Source organism: Sceloporus undulatus, chromosome 2, assembly GCF_019175285.1.
Source record: "Sceloporus undulatus isolate JIND9_A2432 ecotype Alabama chromosome 2, SceUnd_v1.1, whole genome shotgun sequence".
Lineage (NCBI taxonomy): Eukaryota > Metazoa > Chordata > Lepidosauria > Squamata > Phrynosomatidae > Sceloporus > Sceloporus undulatus.
Window position 1 is genome coordinate 149331765 of NC_056523.1, and position 27972 is coordinate 149359736.

The window sequence follows — 27972 nt, forward strand, 5'->3', positions numbered from 1 at the left end:
TGAAAATGTTCCTGCATTTATTGATGTTGTTTCTTGTTTAAAAAAATAAAAACAAACACAGAGGATAAAGTCCAAAAGTAAATTCCACGTAGCAACTTTAGCAATCACTCCTCTTCCTCTTTTTCCTCTTCCTTCTCCTCCTCCTGCAGTAAAAGTAGAATTATTTATTTTTCAAGTTCTCCCTAGCAATGAACCTTTGTCAAAATCAGTCCTTACAACAAGTCCCAAGATGCTAAAATGTCTGTTAAGCTGGAGGTTCATTTTATAAACCTTTCCTGGACCACAGCACTTCAGACTACAGAGTTTGCATTGTTTGAGTTTTCCATGTTAGGAAGCAAACATACATTGACCACATGCAAAGGACTAGAATCAATAAAAGAATGATTTTTGTTTAACCTCTTCTCCAGTGTGTAGAAACTAACATGCATATCGATATCGATATCTATAGTGCAAAGGATACCTATAAACTTATGCAATATGGTAGTCCCGGAACACTACAATTTGATTTACTGAATAAGCAGATTAAACTTTAGCATTAAGCAGTAATTTGACTGTACAACCTGGTATGGCAATAAGAAAATGCTAAGAGTAGATATGGCCAGGCACTACAAATACTGTATATCTTCAACATAGCTGCAGCCATGCACCCCACATGGATCCACCAATTCCATCCCTTTATTTTAGGTAACTAGGGGCCATTTTTCTCCTAACTTGGTCACACTTGTATGGTAACAAGTTTTCATGAACGGTCCCTATCCATTCACAAATGATTTTGTAAATGCCCTTTGACCCTGGGACAATGGGGAGCAGAAAGTGGGAAAGAACTAGGAAACAGCCATTTGCTTGTCTGTTAACTTTGCCTGATGAATGGGACACACAGTGGTGATCAATATCCCTTCAGCTGCAAAAGCAGTAACTAAATATTAAGAAAATAAAAATAATGATCATAGATTATTTATACAACTTGAAAGTGGATGAGGAGGACATCCAAACAGTTAAACAATTTGCATACCTTGGCTCAGTTATTAATCAAAATGAGACTGTAGTCAGAAGACTTAAGAGACTTGGAAAGGCGGCTATGCTGGGACTACTATAGATAAGCTCCTCAAGTGTAAAGATATATCGTTAAATACCAAACCGAGAATCATTCATGGGATCATATTTCCAATTTCTATGTATGGTTGTAAAAGCTGGACAATGAAGAAAGTGGACAAGGAGAAAATCACCACATTTAAAAGTGGTGCTGTAGGAGAGTTCTGTAGGTGCCATGGATTGTCAAGAAGACAAATAAATGGGTCAAAGCAATTTAAGCCTGGACTCTCTCTAGAAATGATTAAACTGAGGCTGTTATACTTTGGACATATGAGACAACATGATTCACTGGGAAAAGTATTAATGCTTGATAAAGTGGAAGGAAGCTAATAAGAAAAGGGGACGTTCATATTACAGGTGGATTGATTCAACGAAGAAAGCCACAGATCCAAGACATGAGGAGGGGAATTGATGATTAGGGTTCTTAGAGGTCTCTCATTCACAGCATAAACTGAAGTTCACTTGATGGCAAATAGCAATCTTTTCTATATGTTTATATCACTTTCAGTTACAGTACAATGGAATACATGGGAAAATGACCAAGATATACACCTAATATTTGGGGGCAAATACCTAGATCTACTATTTTGTATTTATGTACTGAATGATAAATAAAGGGAAGGTAGGGGAAGAAAAAAGGAATGTGGAAGAACCTTTAAGATTAACTGGTTTTTATTTTAACCTGAGTTTTTGGATATAAACCCACTTCTTGAGATGTAGTACATAGTGATATTAAAGCCTTAGGTATAAAGTGGTTTGGTGAATATTACAAGTTGCTCTTATTTTAGATTTTTGAAAGTTGTGTTTTATGTTTTTGTATTTTATGAATGGAGGATTGAACCTGTCTGCCTTGCTTCTTTTCATTCTTCCTAGGGATTACTCTTGGTGAAACCTAAAACTGGTACTGGCTGGACACTACGGTCTAGAATGTCCTTTCAGTGCCTGCAGACCCCTTTGTCTCATTCCATCTCAGGTCACACTGTAGGAGAACAGGACTGGTATGAAGTCAGTCCTCTCTGCATGCACACTCATGCACACACCACACACACCCACACCTGCTTTTCTAACCCCTTGCCAAATTGATTGGGAGATTTCAAAAGCATTGCCCTTTTGATTTGCCTAATAAACATATTGTCCTAAAATGGATTATGGCATTTTTCTGGAAACCAGCACAGCTGTTTTAGGAGAAATAATTGATACAGTTTGCTTGGCCAATTCAGCAGGGAAAGTGCTCACAGGATGAACTCCATTAACAAAAGGATTATGGACATATCCTCTAAAACAAGGCAATGGCTGTTTTGAGCATCCAAGATATCAGGAAGGTCATTACTTGGATACTCTGCAAATGAAAGAATATTTGGGAATGGGAGAGGAATACTGACCTTTGGGAGAATTAATTCATCCTCACCTTCTTCAGTTTGGTCCTGAAAAATGAAGGTCATTGTAATGAATGGGGTAACCTGAAAGACTTATTAGAATATTCATAGCACACTGATGGAGCAAAAATGACCATGGCATTCTGGGAGTTGTAGTCCAAATCCCCACCTCTGTCCATAACATACAAATATTGATATTTAACCCCTAAACAATCTGACAATTTAAGGACAGCCTTTGCCTATATCAGGGTTGGGCAACCTGTTGCCCTGCAGGGCTTGCTGGATTGCAGCTCCCATAAACCTACATCACAGAATAAGTTATGATGAAAACTACAGTCTGATTAAAACATCAGATTCTACTTCAGATTTAGGAATTCCCTCTGTAGGAAAATGTGCTCCATTTCTGTTGTTTTTTCATTTGTTTCATTGTGTTTTAACCGTTGTCTTGTTTTTATGGCATCAAAGCCATGGGGGGAGATTTTTTTTAAAGGCTAGGCACAAACGCTTAAAAACTAATCAACCAACCCAAAATAAATAAATACATGAGGACAAATTATGCTTGCATATTGGTGAAAGAAATCAATAAGTTCCATATTCTGAGGCAGCGCTTGGCAATGCTGCTGCTATTGTTTTGAGTGGCCATGCTGTTAGGGAAATACCTGGAGCTGTAATCCACAAATGTTAACATTTCCAACCCACCCCACCCCATCTGCTCTGTGATATGTTTTGGTGCTTGTTTCAAATGTATGAAGTGGTCTGGAGTAGGCCTGGAACAGAACTTTTTCCTGTCACATCAACTTGCTCCAAAGAGCAAATCATCCTCAGAAACCCTTCTCCAGGTTTTTACCTTTTTACATCAGGCAGAGAGCTAACACAGTTATGGCCTTCTCTTTCTTTGGCTGCCTTTCCCTCACAATGATGGCAGAATTCCCAACCAAATTATGTTTCCTTAAGGCAATCATTGCTGCTTTTTGCGGCTCGTTCTCCTAAGCTTTTGAGATGTTCATGGTTTCAATTGTGTTAACTGGTGTTGTTGAAATTTTTTGGTCTGGCATTGGTTTGTCTTCTATTCTCTCTTTGGTTTTATGTCAGCTGTTTTCCTAGCTTTGGAATCTCCTGATTGTTTTAATATTGCTGTACAAATAATGTCTACATTTTGGTGACAATATTAACATTTGGAATATCATTTCATATTAACATCTGAGATATTATAGATGTGAGTACACTTCTTTGGTTGCCACCCTAAGCAAAACATAACTGTTTTTAATGATTGAATAATCAATCTACTATTTAACCTCCCAAATGAATGCTACAAAAATGACTCTGTGGTTTGCAACCCTAAGCATAGTTAGGTTACTCCTCTGCTACCAAAGGCTTATTACACTGAGTAGAAAAACTGCCACTAGAATGTTACTGAGCAAATGTTATGTCCATTCACTGCAGATTTAAGAGTGATTCAAAGTGGTCACCTGTTGACCAGTGCTGGTCCATGAGCCAATGTCCACAGCAAGTTCCCAGGAAAGAAAAAACAATTGTAGTGAATGGGCATAAATGTGGTGACAACCCCTGGTACATTGGGGAAAACACCTGCCAGTCCCCCACATCAAATAGTCTAAGAAGTTTTGTTTCAGAGAAATGTGTAGTGACCATACAACATTGTGTCTTGAGAAACTCTCTTTTCCTTCTTCCAACCTTGATTGGACTAATTACATTTATTTAAATAATACCTAGCTGATGTTTTGAGATAACTCCACCTCCCATATCTTTTGTTGTACTGAACATCATTGTTTCTTCCATCCAGGAGACCATGCCTAGAATTGAATCTCCCTTACCTCAGACCCTTCCTTCTCAATGTTACTGTTACCTGGCCTGCAATAGATTTCAACTTGGTCCGTGCTCTCTCTCTGCGCCTCAGTTCTCCTTCAATCACTTCAAAGAACTCCTTCTGTACACGTTCCAGCGTCTCTTCAGGCTTCTCCTCCTCCACGTCTTCTTTGACTTCATCGTCCTTTCCCTCAGCCTTTGTTTTTTCCTTGAGACGCATTTCACGGTGCCGAGCCTCCAGAATTTTCTCTCGCTTGGTCTCTCGCTCAAACATCTGAGATGCAGGGATGGTTACAGTTCAAAAGGGCCAAACTGAATTACCTCTAATCCATGTCTTCCTCTGTTCCTTGGGGTGAGATACCAGGCAACCCATCTGAGAAATCTTGCTGGTAACAAGACTGCAATGGCCCTATCCCCACTTTCTATGTTTTCCTACATTTTCAGTACTCCAGCAGTCATTATATTCTCAGAAAATCTAGTTAAAAGGAGAATGCAAAGCAGGGTTGACACTTCCCAGTCCAGGGTTCTAAATGGCCAGAACACTGAGGAAGAGCTGTATTGTATCTTCATTTAAATTCCTGGTGCAGATAAGGACTGGTATGTACATATGGGGTAGACTTACGTTTCACTCTTTTTGAACATCTCAACCAGACTCCAGAGAGGAGAGACCTGGACTCCCCTTTCACACTACATAATTACAGTACTTTCATACCACCTCAACTGCCATGGTTCCATTCTATGGAATCCTGGGATGTATATGTTGGTGAGATATTTAGACTTCTTTGCTACAGAGACATCTAAGGCACCATCAAATCAGAAATGTCAGAATTCCCAGGATGCAGCCATAGCAGTTAACTGCTATAACTGTGCAGTATGAAAGGAGTCCTTACTTTCTGCTAAGCCATGGATTCCACCCAATGCCATGCAAGTAGATTTTTGCTAATGTAGTGGGGCTTCGCCTTCCCTTCCTGTCCCTTTCAGCCCATCAGTTCTATTTAGAAGGTTTTCCAACCTCCTGAAGGAGATCAGAGGAAACATGGCATGCTATAATGGGAGAAATGTGTTTAGTCAGAGGAGTCCATTTCACTGGTGGGTTGACTCTATTGAATGTATCCCTATGATATGGTCCCTATACCTTTCAAATAAACCAACCTGAAAGAGCTTTAAGGGAAAAAGTGATAATTCCATATATCCTTGGTATCCCTGAATGTATCTCTTTATATTGATAAATAAATTATCTCAACATGATGTAGCAGTTTGAGCATTGGATTATGACTCTGGAAAACAAAGCTCGAATCTCCACTTGGCTACAGAAACCCATTGGGTGACCTTGGGCAAGTCACACTCTCATAGCTCCAGAGGGAGGCAAAAACAAACAAACCCTAAGATAGGTTGGCTTTAAGGTCACCATAAGTCAGAAATGACTTGAAGGCTCACAATAACAATCACAATCCCTGCACAGAGATGGGATGCAAATAAGATAAATAAATAAAGCTATATGGGGGCCTAATGTTTGTGGCAGAGGGGAAAATGAGCAGAAAGCTATGTTGGAACTGAAGCTAGACATGGATTGCAAGTGAAGAATAAGTCTAGAAAGAACCTGAGCTCACTTCCCTGCTCACTACCACCCCTCTGCTCTTGAAGGGAAATGCATCCCCCTCGAGCTACAATCTGTCTCCCACAAGCAAGAAATGCTTACTGCTGAGGTCAGGTTCTTCTCGTTCCGTTGCAAGGTGCAGAGGCCAGAGGAGAATTCTAATAGCGTCACTGTGCCCAGCTTGGAGCCACAGCCAATAAAACGCCCATTGTCTTGTAAGCGCAGGCTGAAGAGAGGCTCGTCACAGACCTGTTGGGAGACAGACCCAGTTCAGGACAGAAAATTGTGTTTGTATGTGCGTGTAGGTTTAAAGAAACCAAGCCAAGCCCAGAACTTCCAAATCTTGTCAAGGTCTGGGGGCTGGGGGTCACATGAAGTCCAGTGTCTCAGAAAATTATTGACAGCAGAATAGCTGTCTTTCAGGATTTTATTCTTGTGCCTTCCCCATTCCCCCATTCCATCTGATGGTTTCCTAACATATTTTGTTTAAACAGAGATAATCTCCATATAAGAAATGCATTTGTAAATCAGTATGTTTCTAGAATCTAGAGGATGTGTATTAGATTATGCTTCAGACAGAGACTTTTGAACACTTGTAACCACAACAAAATAAGGGCTTGTACCATTTTAATAATAGTCTGTAACCCTGCTTCGATCCTTTGGGAGAGGCGGGGAAACATAAATAATAATAATTATTATTATTATTATTATTATTATTATTATTATTATTATTATTATTATTTTCAAACATGGCCATGCACACACATTTCCCCCAGAAGTGACTCACAGTAGGCAACCTACTATTTGCTACCTACCATTAGGTAAAAACACACAAATCTATTCACTACAGCCTTCTACAATTTGATTTCTTCCAGAGATATCACACAACAACTCACCTCTCCAACCAGCATGGACACTTGCCATACTGGTTGGCACCCTGGGAGTTGTAGTGACATTCATCTGTAGGCTATGAAGTTAGAGAAAGCCAATTTGATGGTTAAAAGTTATTGCAGAGTTCAGGAAAAGCAACTCAACCAATAGTATTTCTAAATGTGTAAATGTCAAGCAGAAAAACAACCATGAGACTAGAAGCCTCAGAACAAAAAGATTAGAATACATAAACCTAATAGCAGTGGGCACCCTGCAGTAACCTTCAAGTTGAGTGTAGGGTCATTCTGTTTGAAGAGGAAGTCCCAGACATCAAGAGTTCCATCCATTTTGGTGGTGAAGAAGACAGCTGGCCGAGTGGTGCTCCAGCATCCATCTGTGAGGTAGGACATATGATATCTGCAGAAAACACAAAATTTTGTAGTTTTAATTTTGCTACACATGCTGCTTTGTGGGTGTTTTGCCCAAGAGCAGTACAGATTTTGAGAAAATAAATGCCCATATATATATACATGTATACATTTATTTTAGAAATAAACATTCACATATATACATTTATACATTTAATGTAGCTGCTTCCCTCCTCCAAAGATTCCATCAAGAAGGGTTGCTACTTGCTGTGTATGCTTCCTACTAAAGTACTTTTTTGCACAAAGCAGATTTTTAAAGAAGGGGTCAGAGATGGATGTCTATCCATCATATCAGAAGAGAAGATGAAATTATGGATTTCCTACCTTTTGTGATACAAATACCCACCCCTTACTTGTGTCTTTTGGGAGCCAGCATATACAGTCACAGCCTTCCTTATTGCTGTGCCATGTCCCTCTAACTTTTGCTAAACATCAAGATTCTATATTGCCAGAAATTCAACACAAACTAGGCATGCTTTCATGAATTAATTGATGGCTTAACTGACAGAACATTAAAAAAAAAAAAAGATTTAAACTGCTTTCGGGCATCTGGGTAGCCACCATTAAGATGCACTCTAACTGGAGACTGGATATAGGGGTGGCAGACTGTATTTGCCATTCTGCAACCCACTGTAGGCCAAATTTATTTATAGGTGGTGTGGCCTTACTCCTAAAGTCGCTGAGTTCCTAACTAGATGGGACCTTTCCACCCAGCACTTTGTCCATGAACACAGTTTCACTTCATTCCACCTTCTGCTCCTCCAGCTTAACTGGTGCTTGCCAGCCCAGAGGAGAAAGTCTGGCTCTGCACCTTCTGTCCATTCCCCCATGACTGCAAGCACTGGCTGATTCTTGGGACTTTACCACAAGAGGCCAAAATTTTAAAGGTATCTTTGGCTGGTACATGATGCTGTGTCTGTTCTGCTGCTGCCTTGTATTCCACTCTTTACTATAGCACACCTTTTCATTGATGGGCAAAACTCATCAATAGCTTTCATTGTTGCTTTTATAGTGCAGCTACATGGGTGCAAAAAGCCTCTTCACTTCAATGCCACCATTACAACAGTCACTGGGCAGGAAAGGGCCTGATTCTCCTCCACTATCCCCCTCTCACTCACTATTTCAAAGCAGGCTAACTTTGTACCTTTCATTTTTTGAAATTTGTCAAGGAAAGACAATGGCAAACCTCATGTGAACAAATCTTGCCAAGAAATCCCCATGATAGGTTTGCCTTAGGGTTGCCATAAGTCATAAATGGCTTGAAGGAACACAAAAACAACAAAACAATGTTTGTGTACTTACAGCAAAACAAAAAAAATGTAAATAATTTTTGCCATAATCATGCAAACACAGCAACATTAAAAATAAATAAACCAGCAGACATGGAGTTAGGCTGCTTTGGAATGGTGAGTGGGATGAGGAGAGAGGAGAATCAGGCTCCCACATGGCACTGACTGCTGCAACGCCAGAACTGAAGTGAAGAGGCATATTACATCTGGTGTGTGTGTGTGTGTGTGTGTTTGTGATTTGAAAGTAGTGCAGATGCATGAAAGAAGAAAGGTGTGATAAGAAATGCTGTCAATGCAGTATGTTCTTATCTCCATTCATAATGTGATTGCTCTGAGACGCAAGGCTGGTGTGATAATGTCCTTCGGAATGAGGAGATTCCCTTACTGGGTCAGGGACTCTGGTGGTTGGATTCTGAGCTTCTTAGGTAGGATTAGTCTTTAGCGCTGTTGCTCTATAGTATACCAAATCAGACAAATGGTTCCATCTTGCTCAACAGTGATAAGCAGTGACTCTCCAGGGTTTCAAACAGTACCATTTTGTAGCCCTGGATTGAATATTGGACCGTCAGTATGCACCAAGTTAGAGTCCTTCCTCAGTATAACCTGCTAACTGTTTCTACTGTCTGCTCTTCCTGCAGCCCTCTCTAGTTCAAGCAGGGGGCTTGATTTTATAGCAATTTTAGGCTGTGCTCCAAGGCTTTTTGTGGACAGGAACATGGATTGGGAGCAAGAAGGCTGAAGGAAGGAAGCACCACTAGCAGGCTCATTTGATCCTGTCTGAACCAGGGTCAGAGCTGGTCAGTCCTTGGATGGGAGATGGACAATGAATATCAGGTGCAGTAGGCTGTATCTCAGAGGAAGGAACTGGAAAAATCACCTCTGAGTATTCCTTGTCTAGGAACACCCAATGAAATTCACGGGGGTGCTGCATATCAAAAGGCAACTCGAAGGCACATGCCTGCACACACATTTGCCTTGAATGTTATACTGTATACAGACAAGCAGGTCTCTTCTATTGATTTAGCATTTGGCTGCAGTATGTTCATTTGGTTAGAAAGCATCTAATCTGTCCAAACTATATAACAAAAGTGAGTCAAAATGACAATAAAATGGGAAAAGAATAAGAGCAAGCATGTTGTATTCTTAGATCCACAGACCAATTGCTATGTTGATATACTTAAGTTGTATTAAACAAATCTCAACACAAAACAGGGATTGGAGTGCTGGCAGCACTGAAGCTTCTTTACTTCTGATAGTCACTACAAAAGGCATATTCTGGTATACAGACATCAATAGTCTGTGTATGTTATTTAAATCACCACCATCATCAAATATTAAAAGAATGTGTTACCTACTTAGTCCACATGATTGAGGATTCTCTGCTTTCTTCTGACCAGATGCGAGCAGTCCAGTCCCCCACTGTCAAAAAGTTCTTGGGATAAAAAGGATTCCTAGAAAGGGAATAGATGGGTCCATGGTGCCCACTGAATGTGCAGACAATTTTCTCAGCAGGAGTCTTGGCTTTGCGGTTGCAAGAAATCACTATGCCTTGCTCTGTTCCCACCATGAACTTGGTTGGCTGTGGAAACCCAACAGAATACCACTGTTACTCAAGTATGCTGGAACATTTTTTTCACAGGACAAAGAAAAGCTTCATGAAGGGACATCCTAACTACATCTGCAAGGCCATTTGGTGCCCATGGTGTGCACAAACTAAAAGGGGAAATGATGCTGTATGTCTGTTGCTACTGTAAAATTCACAGTGAGTACAACTACACTGTAGAAATAATGCAGTTTGATACCATTTTAACTACCACAACTCCATCCTACAGAATTCTGGGATGTGTAGTTTTATGAGGTGCCAGCACTTTTTGGCAGAGAAAGATAAAGATTTTATAAAACTATAAATCTCAGGATTCCATAGAATGAAGATACAGCACTTAAAGTGGTGCCAAATGGCATTACTGTATTTCTATAGTGTACATGCACCCAGTGAACACTAGGACTGAGATCATGACATGCCAGCTCTGAAGCAGCAGAGTACTTCAGAGTCCTGAACTGATCCTGAATCTTGATTTAAATGGTGGTCTACATATTGACTTTAGACCTAGAGTGGGGTTCTTTGGCCTTCCAAATATTTTGGACTACAGTCCCCACAATCCCATACCATTAGCCATAGGGGTGGGGGTGAGGTTTCTCCACCACTGCTGTAGACCTTAATCAGACAACTCATCATACAAACAGCACAAAAAAGATGATTCACACCTAGCATAGAGACTATGAGGGATGGTATGGAAAACAGTATTTTTACAGTTAAGGAAAGAATCATAATCTTCAGGCTCAGTGAACTCAATTTCTTTTCAGACCTTTCAAGTTAGGCTTGTATGGTGGCAATAGTGTATATATGTGTGTTTGTGTGTGTGATGTACTTATCAATTTAGCTTCCCCACTGGCTCTCAAAAAATCTGCAGCCTCAGTGATTAGGAGCTTGCTTGGCCATGTAACAAAGAGATAAGGATGCTTATCAAGATTCAGTCCCTACTGGCTAGATAGATTAGGTCCCTAACAAGCTGCAGATGATTTCCTGTAACCTGATCAAGGTAGCAACCATTTTATGACTAGAAGATTTAACACAATGTTTGAAAATACATTCTCTCTAATATGGAGGTGAGCAGTACTTTATTATTTAAGTGTTGTGTGATTTCTCAGTGTTCTAATTTGCAAAGCACAAGTGACCAAAAACAGTTTAGCCATGATACTGTGTAGCCTCCAAGAGGACAGGAATGAGAAGAGGAAGAAGACCTAGTGGTAGCACTTGCAATAGTAATAGTGTGACAATAGAACCCGCAGGCTTCATAATAAGAATGAAAGCTGGGTAATATTACAGTACATACAGTATGAAAATAGATCTTGTAGCACTTTGGAGACTAACTGAAAGAAAGAAGTTGGTTACATGCAGTTGTGCTTGAAGGGAGAGTCTTAACTTCAAGTGAAATAATACCTCAAAGCATCTTTGTAGCTCAACTAAATTTGGGTCCTACTCAGAGGACCAGAGGGAGTTGAAATCTCTGCTAAATTCAGGGCTGCTCATCTGAATTTGAATGACCATGGTTTGTATTCAGCTTAGGATGACAAATTTCACATATCCATTTCATTGTATTTTCTAGTATGTGTTTACTATACCAGGCATTTTGAAAACACATTCTTTCATTTTGAAAGTGGAAAGTGATTATCCACTAATACAAATAGTTCAGTCTGGCAGTATGATCCTCCAACAATTGTGATCTCTTCCAATACATACTGGAAGCTAAAGTCTAAAGCAGTGATTTCCAAACCTTAGTTCTCCAGATGTTTTGGACTTCATCTCCCAGAATTCCTGACTGTTGACCAAACTGGCTGGGGCTTCTGGGAGTTGAAGTGCAAAACACATGGAGGACCAATGTTTGGGAATCACTGGTCTAAGGCAATGCTACTCAAGCTGGTGGTCCATGGACTGATGCTGGTCCACAAACTATTGGTTGCCGGTTTTCATGGAGTTACCAAGAAAGAAAGGAACAGCTGTAGTGCCATTCCCTGCTGGTTCCCCACATCAGATTGCTTAAGGAGCACTGGTCTAAAAAAACTGGCATAGTCTCCATATTCAAACATGTTTCAGGGCATGTACTCCAACGTGTCTATTCAGATATCAATGACAGTAAGAGACTGGAAAATATCAAAAACAAAAAACAAACAGCTTCATTTATATACTGCTGCAAGCCTGAGTCAAGCTTGAGACCTTTTGCTGTTATTCAACTCGCAACCTTATGGTTTGTGAATGAGTGGCTGCAGTAAAGGCATTTAACCACAGCGCCACCACTGTCTTTCCTCATACTTAGCAGTCTTGCTGCTGTTTTCCATTACTTAAAATCCTGTTTCCCTATACTGCTCCAAATTCCTTGTCACATTTCAAGGCTATTGGAATACTAGTGTAGAGTTTTTACATTGAATGTTGTGGAATTTCTGTATGTATATAAAGAAGAAACTCTGCCCAATGCTTGATATGAAATCTGTCTTGATTTCATAATTTGTTATTTTATACACATCTCTTTTGGTATTTTAGTCTTGACCCACCATGTTCTTCCTCCTACAGTTATTATAAAGGCTGTTGCTTTGAAACCCAAAGATTTTCATTAGAATTGTAAGCCTAAGAGGTGGAAAAAGATAAACCATGTTGCAAAGTCTGTCCTAAAGCTTGCAGGCAAGACTGTATCCAGAAAACACTCACCATCGTTGGTTCAAATTCCAGGGTAATTGCTCCTAAAGCGTTTTCCAAGATTCCTTTCCTGCTGATATCCATCACCAGTGTCTCTGTGGGCTCTGATAACTTACGAATGTCCCACCACAAAACCTAAAAACAGTAATGCATATTACTACTATTTTTTCCTATTCTTTTCTGGCCCAAATTATGGGTGGCTTCAGACGTCAGCATCATCCCTGGCCACTATGTTGGGACTCATAGCACTTGCAGTCCAGCAACATCTGGAGGTCTCAGGTTCTCACCTCTCTTCCATAGGTTTGGTGTAGCTGTTCACCACTTGTACTATACAAAGTATATAGTATTATGTCAACATTAACTATTAGGTCAGCAATAGTTAAGACAAACTGTACAATTACATGTTCATCTTGCTCAGTTCTTTACCTGTCCATCTGTGGAGCCAGAGAAGCAATCAGTTCCAGTTTTTGACTGCAGCCAGATCACATTGTACACTGGATCCCGATGACCAAGTTCCACAGTGGTCAGTTCCACTGGCAGACCTCCCTTTCGGGTGTCCCAGTAAGCTGAGGGAGAGAGAAACACAGCTAATAAGCACTCTCAATATTTTTATAGCTTCCTCTTTCCTTCAGCTCATGTCTGCTTTCACCACTACATGCTGTCAGTCTTCCACATTAAAAAAAGCTCCTAATGCTCCTCTGTCACTGTTTCTCAAAATCAAGGTTAAGAAATTTATTTTATTTGGCCTGTTACATTCCTCAGAATCTAGGAATGTAAATGCCTGTGTTATTCAATATGTCAGATTCTATGGGTAGAAATGCATAAGAAAACCACTTTCCAGGACAATATCCATCCCCAAAATATGGATATCTTGTGCTCCTAAATATAAGTAAATAAAATCCTCTTAATTAATCAGAAACTAGTGCTCTAAATATTGAGAATACAACCTAGCCTACATAGCATTTGATTTCATTTCCAGTCCAAAAAAAAAAAAAAAAGGTCAGGTAAAGTATCATACTGACCACTCTTATTTGTCAGGAAGTATTTTCCTTACTTGTGCCAGTGACACAGGAAGGGTTCAGGTGATCCCTTCTCTAATGCATACTGAAAAAACATGTATGGTGAGGGGCATGACTCCTCTCATTCAGACCCATGCAGGAGTCATATATTTTGCCTTATGCATATATAGAACAACATGTGAAGAGGATGTCATACTATCAATGACTATGCTATTCCAAACAGGAGCTGTATGAGGGTACATCATTATGTGTGTTGGACCAATTCCTATGCTGACCAAATATGAAGATGACAGGAGTGTGCCCACTGTGCACACTAGCAGCCGGGGCAGGTCAAGTCCATACAGTCCTGTGGCACTCTCCATAAGGTGGTGGGGAGGTCATCAATATTTTGTTTTAAAACCCAGATCAAAGTGGATGCCTAACAAAATAACAGCATTAGTGTAAAGAACAGTCTAGAATGGCAACACAGCTGACTACCCCTGACTGCGCACAGTGTCACTTACAGTTGGAAAAAGAACATAGCAGTACATATCCTTATTACAAGGGATACATATCTGAGCTTCTCTCGTTGAAGCGAATAAACCAATTGTTACCTTTTCTTCAGGAGCTCTTTCGCGTGCCATAATTCTATTTGCTTCATTATTTTTATTTTTATTATTTTTAGGGGGTAAGATGGGTATCCATCGATCAGATAAATACAAATAACTCTCTTGAGATTAACTTACCCTAAATGATAATTGAAATTATTATTATTTGGATTTACTTGTTGTCTTTCTACAGGGGGAAAAAATACCAGTCACGGTTTGCAGCAAAAATAGAAATTTGCTATGTGTTTCAGCCATGTGCAGTATCCCTTAGGCCCACATAAATACTGGTCCATTTTAAAAGATTTGTATTATGGAGGTCCTCATCTCTTAAAAAAAGAGGAAGAAGGGCTGGTTTTTGCAGACGCAGCATGGAATTGGTTTCACCATCTACAGCTCAGTTATAATTAAACAATTGGAAGTGACAGAATGCAATTCAGTGGGCCATTACTGCATGCCTGGGGAGGCTTGTGAAGGACAAAGTGAAATCTACTCTCTCTTCCATCATCTAAGGAGTGCCTGATAACGTCCCTCTAACTTATACCCTGTCATATCTGATTGCTGCTGAAAATGGCAACCGAAACAATAAAAGGCAGTGTAATTACATCAAAGGGCACAGGAGAATAAAAAAGTAATAGGATCATAAATGGAGCTCGCAAATGGGGGGCTTTGTGGATCACTTAGGACAAAGACACATTCTTGTTAATCAAATGGGGGGGGGGGAATAATGAGGCTAGGCAATTTTGAAGTAACACTTCACGGCAGCAGAGACACATCTTGTTGTTCCTATCTGAATAGCAAATGTGGGGGCAAATTCAAGCCTTGGAGATGTATATGGTTCTTCAAGGGTCCTACTCCAACCTCTGGAGTTCCTCAGGAAACTACATCCCCTTCTCCATTCCACCACTATTTGCTGCTTTCCATGCTTCTATATGAATTTTTTCGCCTTCTAAAAGGTCCGAAAGCCTCTCCGAATACTTCATTTGTTGTTGGCACCAAGTGCTTTAAATTAAGGACTTTACCACTTTTAAAAGTGAAATTTTAACAGGACAAAAGCTTTGACTAGTACTTATCACATGATGTCATGTCTGTCCTCCTCCTGTCTGCATTCCATTCATTACTGCAATGTATCTTTTCACTGATGGGAAAAACCCGTCAATGTGCTCTTAATCATGTTGACATTCCATTACTGTCTTTGTGCCATAGGTTCCTTCCACTGCAGTTCCACTTCTCAGGCAGTCATGTGGTGTGATTGGGCGTGATTCTGTTCATTGCTCCCTCTCCCTCTTTCAGAGACTGCAGCTGCCAGTACTTTCCCAAATCCAGCTGCTTGTGCACATTCACCCAGTAGGTGGCTTTGGGAGGTAGTTGGCAGCTGTGGTTGCTCATTCCCACCCTTCCCCCTGGAAGGTGGCATTTGGCACTACAGAAAACAGATCACATAAACAAGGATTGCAAAGCACTATTGTGGCGGAAAGTGTGGTAAAATTATGCCAAACAAGTATGCTTCCATTCTTAAATTAACATGATTGTGATGGGACAGCAGGCTAGTGTGATAAAGTCCTTAGTAAAACATGCCTCCAAGTACTTCCCAAAATTGCATCAATCCCTCAGCCTGAAAGAGCTTCCCCACTGTTGAAGAACAGGAATCCCAGCACAGAATTGTTTCTACAAAAATAATACTAGAAATTGCCACAAAAATATACTCGTTCACACTGTCTCCTTGGAAAGACTCTGCCTCAAAAGGCTGAGGTCTGAGAAAAGAAAATCAGCATATTGGTAAGCAATGCTATTTGCACAGAAAGGTAAGCTTAAGTCCTATGGAGAGTACAGCCTGCCAAGGATATCTGTGGGACACGTAGGAACACAAGGGATGAACAAAGTGAGTTAGCCAGTTTTTTGTTTCCAGCAGTGGCAGCCACATCCTAAAAGAAAGGCATGGGAAAGAAATGTGTGTGCAGTTAGAGCTTTGCTTCCTGTTTTCTTTGGAACTGTTCTTCCTACTACAAAGACAAGCTGTTTATTCAAGTTGGCTGTGGAACACCTGCGAAGAATCAGGAGGCAAAGTTTCATCTGCACACAATGGTCTACAAGCATGAGAGATCACAGTGATTTGTTCTCCACACTTCCGCTTCAAAATTATTATTACTATTTTATTTATTTATATCCTGCCTTTCTCCCAATATAGGGATTCAAGGCAGCTAACATGTTTAAAACAATACAAATTAAAAACAATACAAAAGCATTAAAAGTATAGATATAAGATTTAAAAAACAATTAAACAATTTATGAAGTTGAAAATATTAAATTTTGAAACAAGATATGTATCACTATCACACAATGAAGCTCCTTCTATCTCGAATAGGTGTAATTTAATAATAATAATAATAATAATAATAATAATAAAATTTTATTTCTATACCGCTATTCCAGCGATCACAGCAGTGTACATCAAAGAGTAAGACAATTAAAAAAATGTATTTTAAAAAGGCATGTTAGCTATTTGAAAGTGCATGCTATGGTCATGTAACCCATCGTTCTCTTTCAATTTCAGCACTCCCATAGTCAAGACGGGTTCAACAATGACAGACTAGAGCCAATCAAGAGTAGAAATTGACAGACAGAATCAGTGCTCTCCATTCATTATCTTTGCTTTGCTTGTATTAGGTACTTTCCTTACCAATCTGTCCATTGTAGCATCCCCCAATCAAGATGTGCGAGTCCTTGGGGTTGTATTCTAAGCAGACAAGAGGTGATGTGGGTCGGATAACCATTTCTGGTTTGTTGGGGATTTCTAAAAAATTAAAAAATACATACGAATTGCTACAGAAGAAGAAGAAAACATGCCTGGTATAGAGCTTCCAATTGTAATATGAAAACTGGAAGAGTAATCAGTTTTATTACAAAAGAAAGACCACCAACTCTGTCCTATTATCCATTTAAATCATGAAGAAAACAATATCATAACAGCATATTGTTCTATCTGCCATCAGCAATGATATCTGGAGATGTATAGCCTCTGGAAACTTTGAATCTATGTGGGATTTTTTTGGCAGCTTTTCCAGAAAAAAACAACTACAGAAATTAGGGTAGAAATTGCAGAAATGCAACCACTTGTTATTTTAAAACATAAAGGCATTATATATAACCTGGTTCATATTAACTTTGGGGATATAAAAATAGTTTATTCAGACAATAACTACAATTATATTATATATATATTTTAAGTTGTTATTTATTCTGGTTAACAACTGAATTACAACATGCTACACTCTAAGAAATCTAGCATCTCTTGGGTTTTGCCTGGTGCTCATAAACTGTCAAAAAGCTAAAACAGACAACCAAAGGGAGGAAATACAAAGTTACTGTGGATTCTGAACTTATGTTCCTCCATGGTGTCAGGAAAATAGAAAAAGCATTCATTTTCAGGAAAGAAAGAAAAAAACAGCTAAGAAAAAAGGTGTATGGAAAAGAACCCAAGTAGTTTTGTGAAGCACTTAGCCTTCTCTGTCAGAGAGCTCTGGTGCCACAACAAACTATTATTTCTGCAGTGCAGAAAGATGCAGCCTTAAGTATTCATCTTATTTCATGAAACTATATTTATTAGTCTCATTTTTGCATCATCATTTTCTTTTGTGCCTTCATTTTATCATCCTCATGGAATTTATTTTAAAAACTGAATGTTTGCTTGAATTGAAAATTTTTTTTCTGCCTTTCATGTGTCAGTATGTCTTGATGAAGTGTGTTTTTCAAGCTGGCTTCTTTCATGTGGTACAGACTCAGAAGGATTTAAAGCAGGTAAGAAGCAAGGGGAAGTAATGGTGTGTCACACAAAGGGTATGCCAGCATGTTGCAGGAGGGATACACTCAACAGAATCCCAGACTGCATTCCTGGACCAAATAGATTATCTTTATTCTACAACATCTGAAAGTTACTTTCCAATATCTGGTCTTACATGTGCCAGAAATAATCTTGGAGAAATAAAAGCCAAGTGGCAATATATAAATTTCTTGCTGTAGATATGTTATACTTTGATCTAAAATAAAATATTTCATATTTAACTTTTTTCCAGACATTTACCCTTCCAATCTCATTGGGAGAAAAACCTCAGAAGATTTCTTTCTGATTTCCCCCCCAGTTTTTTGGAAGGGAGGGCAGAGGCTTTTACCTTTTTAATAGCCTCTGCTCCAAAAAATGTTGGAAGATGAGAGCAAACTCAAAAGTACAGGTACAGAGAATTGCAGAACAAAACAGTGGGAGGTACAATTTGTATCACAGAGATTACCAGAAATTGTAACTTTTGAACTGTGATTACAGCCAGAAAAAAACACCTTTGGTGATACTTATCACATGACAATGCATCTGACCTATAGCTGCTGTGTCCCCAAAGCACAGTTAGGGTGTCCCTTTTCAGTAATGGGGGAAACCTGTCAATGAACTCACAGTCATGATAGTCCCCAGGTTCAAAATGTCACTGCTGGGGCAGTTGTGATATTGGCAGTCACATGGTGTCAGTGTCTCCTTCTCTTCCTCTTTCCCATCCTACCTCTTGCTATTTCCAAGAAGGATGAATGCCTTCATTTAAGAGAACATGATGGAAGAAGTAGCCCCAGTTGTGTGATCAACAAGGCATGTAATAATGGCTATTCTAAAACTGCTAAGTTTCTATTTTTATTAACTGACATTGCAGTGAGAATAGGGCTTGTGTGGTAATGTCAATCTACCCCAGGAGCTACATTATATAACATTTGAGAATGAATCCACAAAAGTTACTAACCTGCAAAAAAAAAAAAAATAAATAAAAAAAAAAAAAAGGAGGGGGGGGGAGACCGTTGGTTAGAACATTAATAGGTCACATTTCTATGCCAGCTGCAAAGGAACAGACAGAATGGATATGCAGGCTACTGGCCTCTTAGCAGGTTTCTTTCTTTCTTTCTTTCTTTCTTTCTTAAAAAAAGGCTTTCTGCCAGGAAATTGGTCACAGAGGAAGAGGCTAACAGGTAAGATGGCAAATAGAATCAGGGAAAATTAGGATCAGGGAAACTTCCTGCTTCCATACATCATGCAAAATGGACATAATAGCAAAACAGAATGATTGAGATGAGTCAGGTGATGGAGCAGTAGGCACCATAGCTCAGGCTAGGAAAATTCAAACAAAAGCTGAAATGCCTGCCCTTTTCTCCTCTTACCAAGATCCCAAATGTGTGAATCATAGCTCATGTCTTTTGAACTCCGCTGGAATTCCAGGCAAGAATAAGCTACCGCCAGCTTTCGGCTTCTGTCAGGGTGCCAGGAGAGATGGGTGGCTGTTCTTTTGATCACGTTTGGGTCCCTTTCAGATAAATCAAAAGAAAGTGGTATTCATTGGCTAATGTGCTGTAGCCTCTGCCATAATTTTTATATGCATCTGTTATAATAATGAGTACCATGAAGAAGGCCTAGAGGAATCCTTTACTGGGGCACAAGCGGAAAAACTGTATGAACATTTTCGATTTTCCACCTCAAACTAATTATTTCAAAAGTCATAACTATTACTTGATCAGTAATTGCATTCTGTCTTACTTCATCAAACACACCAAGACCAGAGTTTGGAAAAGTGACCTGTTTGGACTGTAATTCTCACAGTCCTCTAGCCAGCATAGCCAGAAGTCATATTGGCTGGGAGTTTTTAGGAGTTATAGTCCAATAAATTGGTCCATCTGGCTCACTGTTCATTATGCTTTCATCTTTCAGCAATGTCCTTTTCTGCGTTTTACAGTGCAAACAGACCAGTCTTCTCTTCACACAAAATAAATACAATAAATAAATTTGTATAAGAAAAGGCAATACTCAAAATCACCAAAGCTTTCAGTGTCTCAGCATACTCAAACAGAAAACTTAATGGGAGACTGTAATGAGAATTCAATTTGATTTCTGGAGAAAAAAATCTGTTCCATCTCCTGTGAGTTGAACTGGTATAGTAATGGCTGGGAAGACTAAGGACCCTGTCCCTCCACCTGCTACCTTTGCCTTTCCCGTCCCCCTGAATGTTTTCCATCTATTTAGTGGTAAAATGAAACTCAGCTCTGAGTAATTAAAATAGGAGAAATGTTAGGAGAAAAACTGATTATGATAACCACATCCAATCCTGTATGTCAAGGGATATTGTAGCACTTTTGACACTTTAGGGCAAAACACACACACAGGCAGAAAGAAGCAGCTTCCAGCTGCTTTAGAGACATGCCGATTACACGATGCATGCCTCCAAAGCATCCTGAAGCGGCATCTGTCCGTGGTCCTTCAGACTGGAGCAAAAAGAAGCCAGGACAATGCAGCTCCTGGAAGTGCCAGTTGGCCCCTCTGAACATAGCCCAACTTCGGAGTGGGCTATGTGGTCAGCAGAGTTTGGACATGCTTCTGGACAGAGCGCACGCAGGCAGTTCTTTCATGCCAGTCTGCTCCAGTCCTAAGTCTCAAATGTGCTATAAGATTCATTTGCATAATGATTTTCCAGACTGACACAGCTATGTCTCTGAATTCCACACTCAATCCTAGAGGATTATATTGATATGGATCATTTTCAAGGACTTTCAATTAACAGCTTTATAGAAAAGAAAATGCAAGCCAAAATAGAAAAGGCAGTCTTTGGAGCAAAACACACCAACAAAATAGGCTGGCTTGGAGGCAGTGTGGGAACATGGGGGTTTGGTGACACAGGCCCTGATGCTGCCCCCAAGCTGGTGTCATGCCACCCGCCTGACCAGATGGTGAACAGCATTGCAGTGATCTGGCGGTGGCAAAAAGGGTGACCTTTTGCTGGCTCAAAAAAAGGGGGCGTTTTGCCACATCTTTTTGAGCTAGTAAATAGCAGGACTGGGTCCGTGGCATGTAGTTGCCGCGGCCCCAATCTGACGTTGAAAGGGATGGCATGAAGCTGCCCCTTCAGGGCCATCTGTTTCGGACCTCTGTTTTCAAAGCCATGTAGATTATTTTGGACTAGTAATGCTCATGATATCTTTTTGAACAGCTGCTGTAGCTATGTTTACTTCTGATGCACTATATCAGCCACTAACAGTAAAATCCATTATAGCCAAACCAAAGATTATCTCAGACTGGATTACAAGGCAATCCTGAAAACACAGAGGCTACTAGGTACTAAAGAATTACCTGAAAACACTGATTGTTTTAGCTGATGGAGGCTCATCGGTAACTCCTGCCATCTCTTCTTCCTCAAAGTACTCCTCGTAGATGTTGATAGCATTATTCTGTTTGATGCAGTGATCCATCAACTACAAAATCACCCATGGAATCAATCAATAGATGGCTAGAGAACAAACTCTGGAGTGTTATGGGGAAAAAAGGAAACAAGGAAAACTGGCAGCCAAACTTTGACATAGGCTGCTGCACAAATAGGGTGGATCCAAGGGAACTTACACTGCCAAGCTGCGTAATGACATTGATATAATTCTCATCCTTCTCAACTTTCTTCCGGAAACGAATGGTCTGCTCCATTTCCAGTGGGTTGACATCTTTAGGCCAGCCACCTTCCAAATGGTTAATGCCACGAGTTTCCATTTCAAACCTTTCTGTGTTCACCTAATGTAAAGAAAAATCATTAATCTGCTTCCAGTTTTTTAAAATATTATTTATTAAAATATTTCTAACTCATCCATAAATCAATGTAAAATAAAGCAAAATAACACTTGTAATCTGATAGCTCAGAATCCAGGCCATAATCTCATGAGGTCCCAAGTGCTTAGGTGAATACATAGGTTGCAACATGGCATTAAAATAAGGGCAGTCTTGGTGCTAGTCAGACTTTCAAGGGGAGAGCATACCCTGAACAGGGATGGGGAGGGCTACAGAAAAGAAAAACTTATCCTCTATGTCCAGGTTGTGAACTACTCACAACTGTATGACACAGAGGAATGCTCTTTCCTGGACAGGTCTTAATGATTAGGCAGGATATGTAGTCCCAGTTTTGGGGGAATGGTAGGATGACGACGATAATAATAGTAGTAATATTAATAGCAGTAATATAGAGAGAGCCACACTCTCAAACATCATAATAGGATTCAGACAGAAGTTGTTATCTCTTATGAAGAAATCTGAAATTCTCCAGAATCCAAAACTGTCTACATGGGTGGCTGAGATCGTGACATCCTTGCTTTCTAAACCAAACTTTGTTTCATGCACAAAATAATTAAAAATATTGTGTATAAAATTACCTCCAAGCTATGTGTATAACATGTATATGAAACAAATGGTTTTCATGTTTAGACTTAAGTCCTGTCTCCAAGATATCTCATTATGCATATGCCCATATTCCAAAATCTGAAAAAATCCAAAATCCAAAACACTTCTGTTCCCAAGCATTTCAGATAAGGAATACTCAAATTCAAGTGACATAACACCAGTGTTGTCCCTTCTTCAGTCTGTGTACTTAAACTAGAAATAACAATGGCTGTTGTAATAACCCCACCCTAAGCAGAAAAGTAATGCAAGGCAGAAAGTCATGTTTCAAAATCAAGCACTCTACCTCATGCTCTGACATGTCACTGGCACACTGCACTCCAGTGTCAATGGGATCCCTTTCAATAAAATTCATAGCTAGAACTGGATCTGGTTGAATGTCCACATTGACTTCAGCCATCCGGTCGGAAAAGTTGCATTGTCTTCCAAACTCACTGCGCTTCTTCACGTAAACATAGACTATCTCCATGGTGCTCACTTCAAACAGAAAAGAAAAAACTGATATAGCACTTCTGGCATAACTTCTGAATTGTTATCATTTTTAACAGTGCATGAATTACACAAGCCACAAGATGTCACTTAGTGAAACAGGAAGACAGGTAGCCAGCTTGGGAGGAGGGCAAGTCTGATTTAAGCAGCACATTGCAAGGACTGGAGCAGTCAGCGATAATTAACTGATGAGTAGATAATGAAGGGAGATCAATATACCTGTGAAGTGATTGCACTGCACTGATCTTTCTTTCTTTCTTTCTTAAACCCATGAAACAGTCACTACATCACATAAACATCGTTATCCAACACAGCATTTCTATTATGTGGATTTTGTATTTTCCTATTGTTTATCCAAACTACAGTGTTTTGTTACTGGAAAAAAACTGCTTCTTCCACTCAGATTGGGACTCAAATTACTTTGGAAAATTCTATGGGGAGTGTGGTTACATAAATGTTACAGACACTAATTGAACAGTAACTATGATATCAGTGATGAAGAGTGATGCAAGATTCCCATCCTTGCTTCATGTTCTGGAAAAGTCTTTGTAGAAAACACAGCACTGTTGAGTAATTATGGACTATGGTAGCAGCTGCACAAGCCTTTCTTGAGCTTGACAGATTCCATCATGAAGGAAAAGTGGCAGAACAGCAGTAGCCAAAGTGACTGAAACCCTCTAATATTCTTGAAAATCATGGGTTGTCATAAGTTAAGAGGCATGTATGTAAGCATGCATTTATTTAAGTATTTGTTTATTGCCTCAAAGCCCATCAAGGCTTCCAAGGCAATGTCTGCAACCCCCCTCCCCCCAAAAAAGGACAGGTAGATTACCTTCAGACTAAAAAATAGTCTAAAGTAACTTTTTCAAAATAATAAATTGTATTTAAAAATATACAATTAAAACAATCAGAAAGGCCACCCTGGTTTTTTAAGACCAAAGGCTGCAGAGGCTCAAATGGGATGGAGCCAGCCTGACCTCCCTTGCGACAAAGAAAGCCTCGTGTTATGTACTCACCTGTCTAACCTCTATAGCTGATGGGTCATGCAATTGGGACTCCTCTGAGGAACCCAAATTTGAGGCAGGCTCATATGGGAGGAAACAGTCTTTCACATATCCTGAACTCAAGCTGTTTAAGGCTTTATAGGTCAAAACTAACACCTTGAAGTGAATTTGGAAGTAGCCTGGAAGCTAGTGCAGTCACATTACAAGTCTGGCCTCCCTAGCAAGGGATGCAGCAAATGAAGCTGGGCAAAGACACTCTTGGCCACAGCAGCTACCTGGCCTTCTAAGAATAATGGCAGGTCAAAGAGAACCCTCAAACTGCACACCACTTATGCATTTACACTGTAGAACTAATGTACAGTAGTTTAGAAGCACTGTAACTGCTATAGCACCATCCTATAGAATATTGGGATTTGCAATTTTGTGAGGCACCAGCACTCTTTGGCAGGAAAAGCTAAAGACCTTGTAAAACTACAAATGTTAGGATTCCATAGGATGGAGCTACAGCACTTACAAAGTGATATCAAATGGCATTATTTCTACAGTGCAGATACACCCCTGGTGTTTAAGAGAAAATGCAAAACTATCCAGAACAGATTGCAATCCAAACTACTGTATATGTCACCTTTTCTACTGTCCAACAAAACTTCCTCAGTGTATCAACTGTAACTGATTGCCATGAGTCAAAAATGACTTTGAGGCATACAACAACAATATGGTCAGTGGGACAGGTTCAGATCACAGACAATGAACTCAGATGGAAGTTAAATGCAAAAAGCATAGACACTTAATATTATTAACACTGGCCATTCCAGCATCCAGAGCAACACATTTTTACAAATGAGTTCCTGTGAAAAGGGATGGTTTGGTAGGATTGGCGTCTAACACAGGCACTGCACAAGGATAAATTATATGAGGCAAGCCAAAGACTAGAAACCCCAGCTGATCAAAAACAAACAGTGATATGAGGGGGCTGAAGGAAAAAGACGAGTAAACTGTGGGTTGAAATATGGGAAATGGAGGGCAGAAGAACTGGGAACTGGTGGTAAATGAAGCAGAGAACCACAGAAAAGATTTGGGGAGCCACAAAAGGGAGCTTCTGCACCTCAAAGAAATCAGAACCACCCCAATTATGTTTTGAGTTATTGCTGCAGCCTTGAAGCCTGAGTATCTGAAGTGTGTGTAGTGACAGCTTAGACTCAGCATAAAATAGGATGGGGTGGCAAGCTGCAAATACTGATTTGAAGGAAAAGGCCAGTTTGCAGGCCGCAGGCTTGTAGCACTTGTTTGTTTTTGTCCTAACTTAAAAGTAAGAGAGACACAGCTTTAACTACGTATAGCTATAACATGTGGAACTAAAAATATCCCTGGCCTTCCCCCAAATTAAAAACTAAATGAACAGACAAAGGAAAAAGAACATTCTGTCCAGTAGACCTTCCACAATCGCTAGGGTTAGGGGCCCAGGACCCATGTGAAAATGAGGGGGGGGGGCAAATAAACATCTATGTTTTTTAACTTGAGAGAACATCTCTGGGAATCTCTAGGTCCTCCATTACAGCTCTATGGCCAACATCTGGCAGGTGTTGACCATAGAGTTGCACTGGAGGACCTACAAATGGCTAGAAAGGTGTTTTCTCTAGGAAACTTTAGGTCCTCCAGTGAGACTCTATGGTCAGCTTCTGGCAGAATTGCGCTGGAGGACCTAGAGAGGACATATCAATCAAATTCATGAATAATCAAATCTGCAAAAGTCAAAGCTGCAAATGTAGAGGGCCAATGGTAGTTGAAATAAGACCCAAGTCACAAAGAAGGTAAATTCCAGGCTAGGGAACCAGTGGTTCTCCAAATATTATTGGACTCCAGTTTCCATCATCCTCTGCCAGTCTGGTCAATAGTGAGGAAGAAGATGTAGTCATTCATCAACAAGTGAAGAATGAAAAGCTCCACAGCTCACATTTAAGCAGAAGGGAGAACGCATGTGGGTTACAAAAGGAAAAATAGTTGGAGGGAGCATGGGGTGTGTGATCAGGAGTGAAAATATTTATAACACATCACTTATCTATAATCAAACTGACTGTCACAGTGGTTCAGGTTAAGTGTCCAAGTAGCCCTGTAGCCTGTTTTCAAAGAGAGACCTGCCAGATAGATGAGTCTGGGAAACGCACAGGAACAGGTCTTGTAGCACCTTTGAGACTAACTGAAAGAAAGAAGTTGGCAGCATGAGCTTTTGTGGACTTCAGTCTACTTCCTCAGAGGCATATTTGGTGGAGTGGAACGCCAGGCACACAAAGTCATTGGCGTGTGAGAATGTCAATTTGAATTCAAAATCCTGTGTGTATGGAAATGAAGCTCCTTTGTCCAACAACTACCATTGGCCATAATGAAAACTGGACTTGCCCCTTCATTTCCCTACACACAGGATTTTGAATATGAATTGACATTCCCACACACAAATTACTTGTATAGGTCTGTCCCTGGCTATCCACTCCACCAAATGCATCTGAGGAAGCAGACTGAAGTCTACAAAAGCTCATGCTGTCAACTTCTTTCTTTTAGTGAGTCTCAAAGGTGCCACAAGATCCTTTTGCATACTGATTTTACAGACTAACACGGCTAGGTCCCTGCAATGTATCACAAGAACTGGATGAATGCAAAAGTCCTGCTCTGTTATTACTGCCAGTACTAGGTATTCAGAAATAGACTGCTTCAGTCTACGGAAGTTCAGTTAAGTTGTTCTGGCAAATAGTTACAGGGTTCAAATCCCAGCTCGGCTGTGGAAACCCACTGGGGTGACTTTGGGCAAGTCACACTCTCTCAGCCTCAGAGGAAGGCAAAGGCAAACCCCCTCTGAACAAATCTTGCCAAGAAAATACTGAGAGGTTTGCCTTAAGGCTGCCATAAGTCAGAAATGACTTGAAGGCACACAATGCTCTACACAGATAATAAACTGCAACAAGAGTAGACAATGTAATTCATCAAATGCCTAAAAATGTACATGACAAATTAAAGCACTTATATTGTCCAAAAGGAGTGAAGAGAATAAAAGTGGAGAAAAGAAATTCAGAGAAAATGGAGGTGAAAGAGAGATCAATGGAGTGGAGGAGGCAGAATTTGAGCCAAGGCTTACCTAGGCAGGACAGACAGCGTAAAAGAGCGCTTTGAGGGCTGGACTATGACTCTGGAGAGCAGAGTTCGAATCCTAGTTTGGCCAAGGAAACCCAATGGGCGACCTTGGGGAAGTCACACTCTCTCAGCCTCAGAGGATGGCCATGGCAAACCCCCGCTGAACAAACCTTGCCAAGATTAGGGTAACTGTAAGTCAGAAAAGTCTTGAGAGTTTTGGATCCTTGTCACTTCAGCATCAGAGAGAGAGAGAGAGATCAGCCTTGGAACATACGGAAACTCAATAAGGCCGAGTGCCCCTGAGCATGTGCAGAGTTGCCATCCCGTCTCTGCTCAGAGAGGCCCCAATTAGCCCCCAGCCACACACCCACATCTGGGGTAGAGGACAGCCAGGCTGTGACCCCTGGGCACCACTCTGGCCAGGGACTGAACTCCAGATGGAATGGAGGAAGGAAGGAAGGAAGGAACTGGAAGGAAGGAAGAAAAGGAAGGAAGGAACGAAGACAGAAAGTAGCAAAGAATGAAGAAAAGGAGGGAAGGAAGAAAGCCAGAACGAAGGAAGGAAGGAAGGAAGGAAGAGGGAGGCTGGCGAGGGAGAGGGGGAGCCCCTCTCTCTCTCTGAGCCCCTCAGTCAGTCTGGGGGGGGTGGAGGAGGAGAGAGGAGGGGGCAGGTGCTGGCTTCTTCAAAGCTCCTCAGTCCCTCTTTGTCCCCCCCCCTTCCCTACCTCAGCGGGGGAGCTGCCTGCCGCGGATTGGCGTAGCGTCTCCTCGTCTCCTAGCAACCGCCGTGAG

General features: G+C 40.5%; 1 protein-coding gene across 2 annotated transcripts; it reads right to left on the minus strand.

The window, feature by feature from the left end:
- On the minus strand, positions 1–27927 carry DNAI2 (dynein axonemal intermediate chain 2). Of its 2 annotated transcripts, none has more exons than XM_042447385.1 (14): positions 27906–27927; positions 22851–23041; positions 21746–21907; positions 21479–21600; positions 19522–19664; positions 17012–17125; positions 13155–13294; positions 12741–12863; positions 9832–10055; positions 7041–7176; positions 5992–6138; positions 4333–4566; positions 2475–2516; positions 1–143 (listed from the first exon to the last, which is right to left on the minus strand). In XM_042447385.1, exons 2-14 carry the CDS (start codon positions 23031–23033, stop codon positions 105–107), a joined length of 1809 nt encoding a protein of 602 aa, XP_042303319.1. In that variant the 5' UTR covers positions 23034–23041; positions 27906–27927; the 3' UTR covers positions 1–104. The 2 variants fall into 2 exon arrangements, with proteins under 2 accessions (XP_042303319.1, XP_042303318.1); XM_042447384.1 differs by lacking the exon at positions 27906–27927 and adding an exon at positions 27185–27633.
- Positions 27928–27972: the final 45 nt, after the last annotated feature.

Bases quoted from the DNA above. Each gene is read 5' to 3' on its own strand.
- DNAI2 (XM_042447385.1), bottom strand. From the start codon at position 23,033: ATGGAGATAGTCTATGTTTACGTGAAGAAGCGCAGTGAGTTTGGAAGA. The intron at 13,295-17,011 runs GTAAGGAAAGTA...TCTCTCCCTCAG, and splicing joins ATGCTACAATGGACAGATTG to CTTACTGGGACACCCGAAAG. The intron at 6,139-7,040 runs GTTACTGCAGGG...GTCTCCCAACAG, and splicing joins ACCCTACACTCAACTTGAAG to GTCTGTGACGAGCCTCTCTT.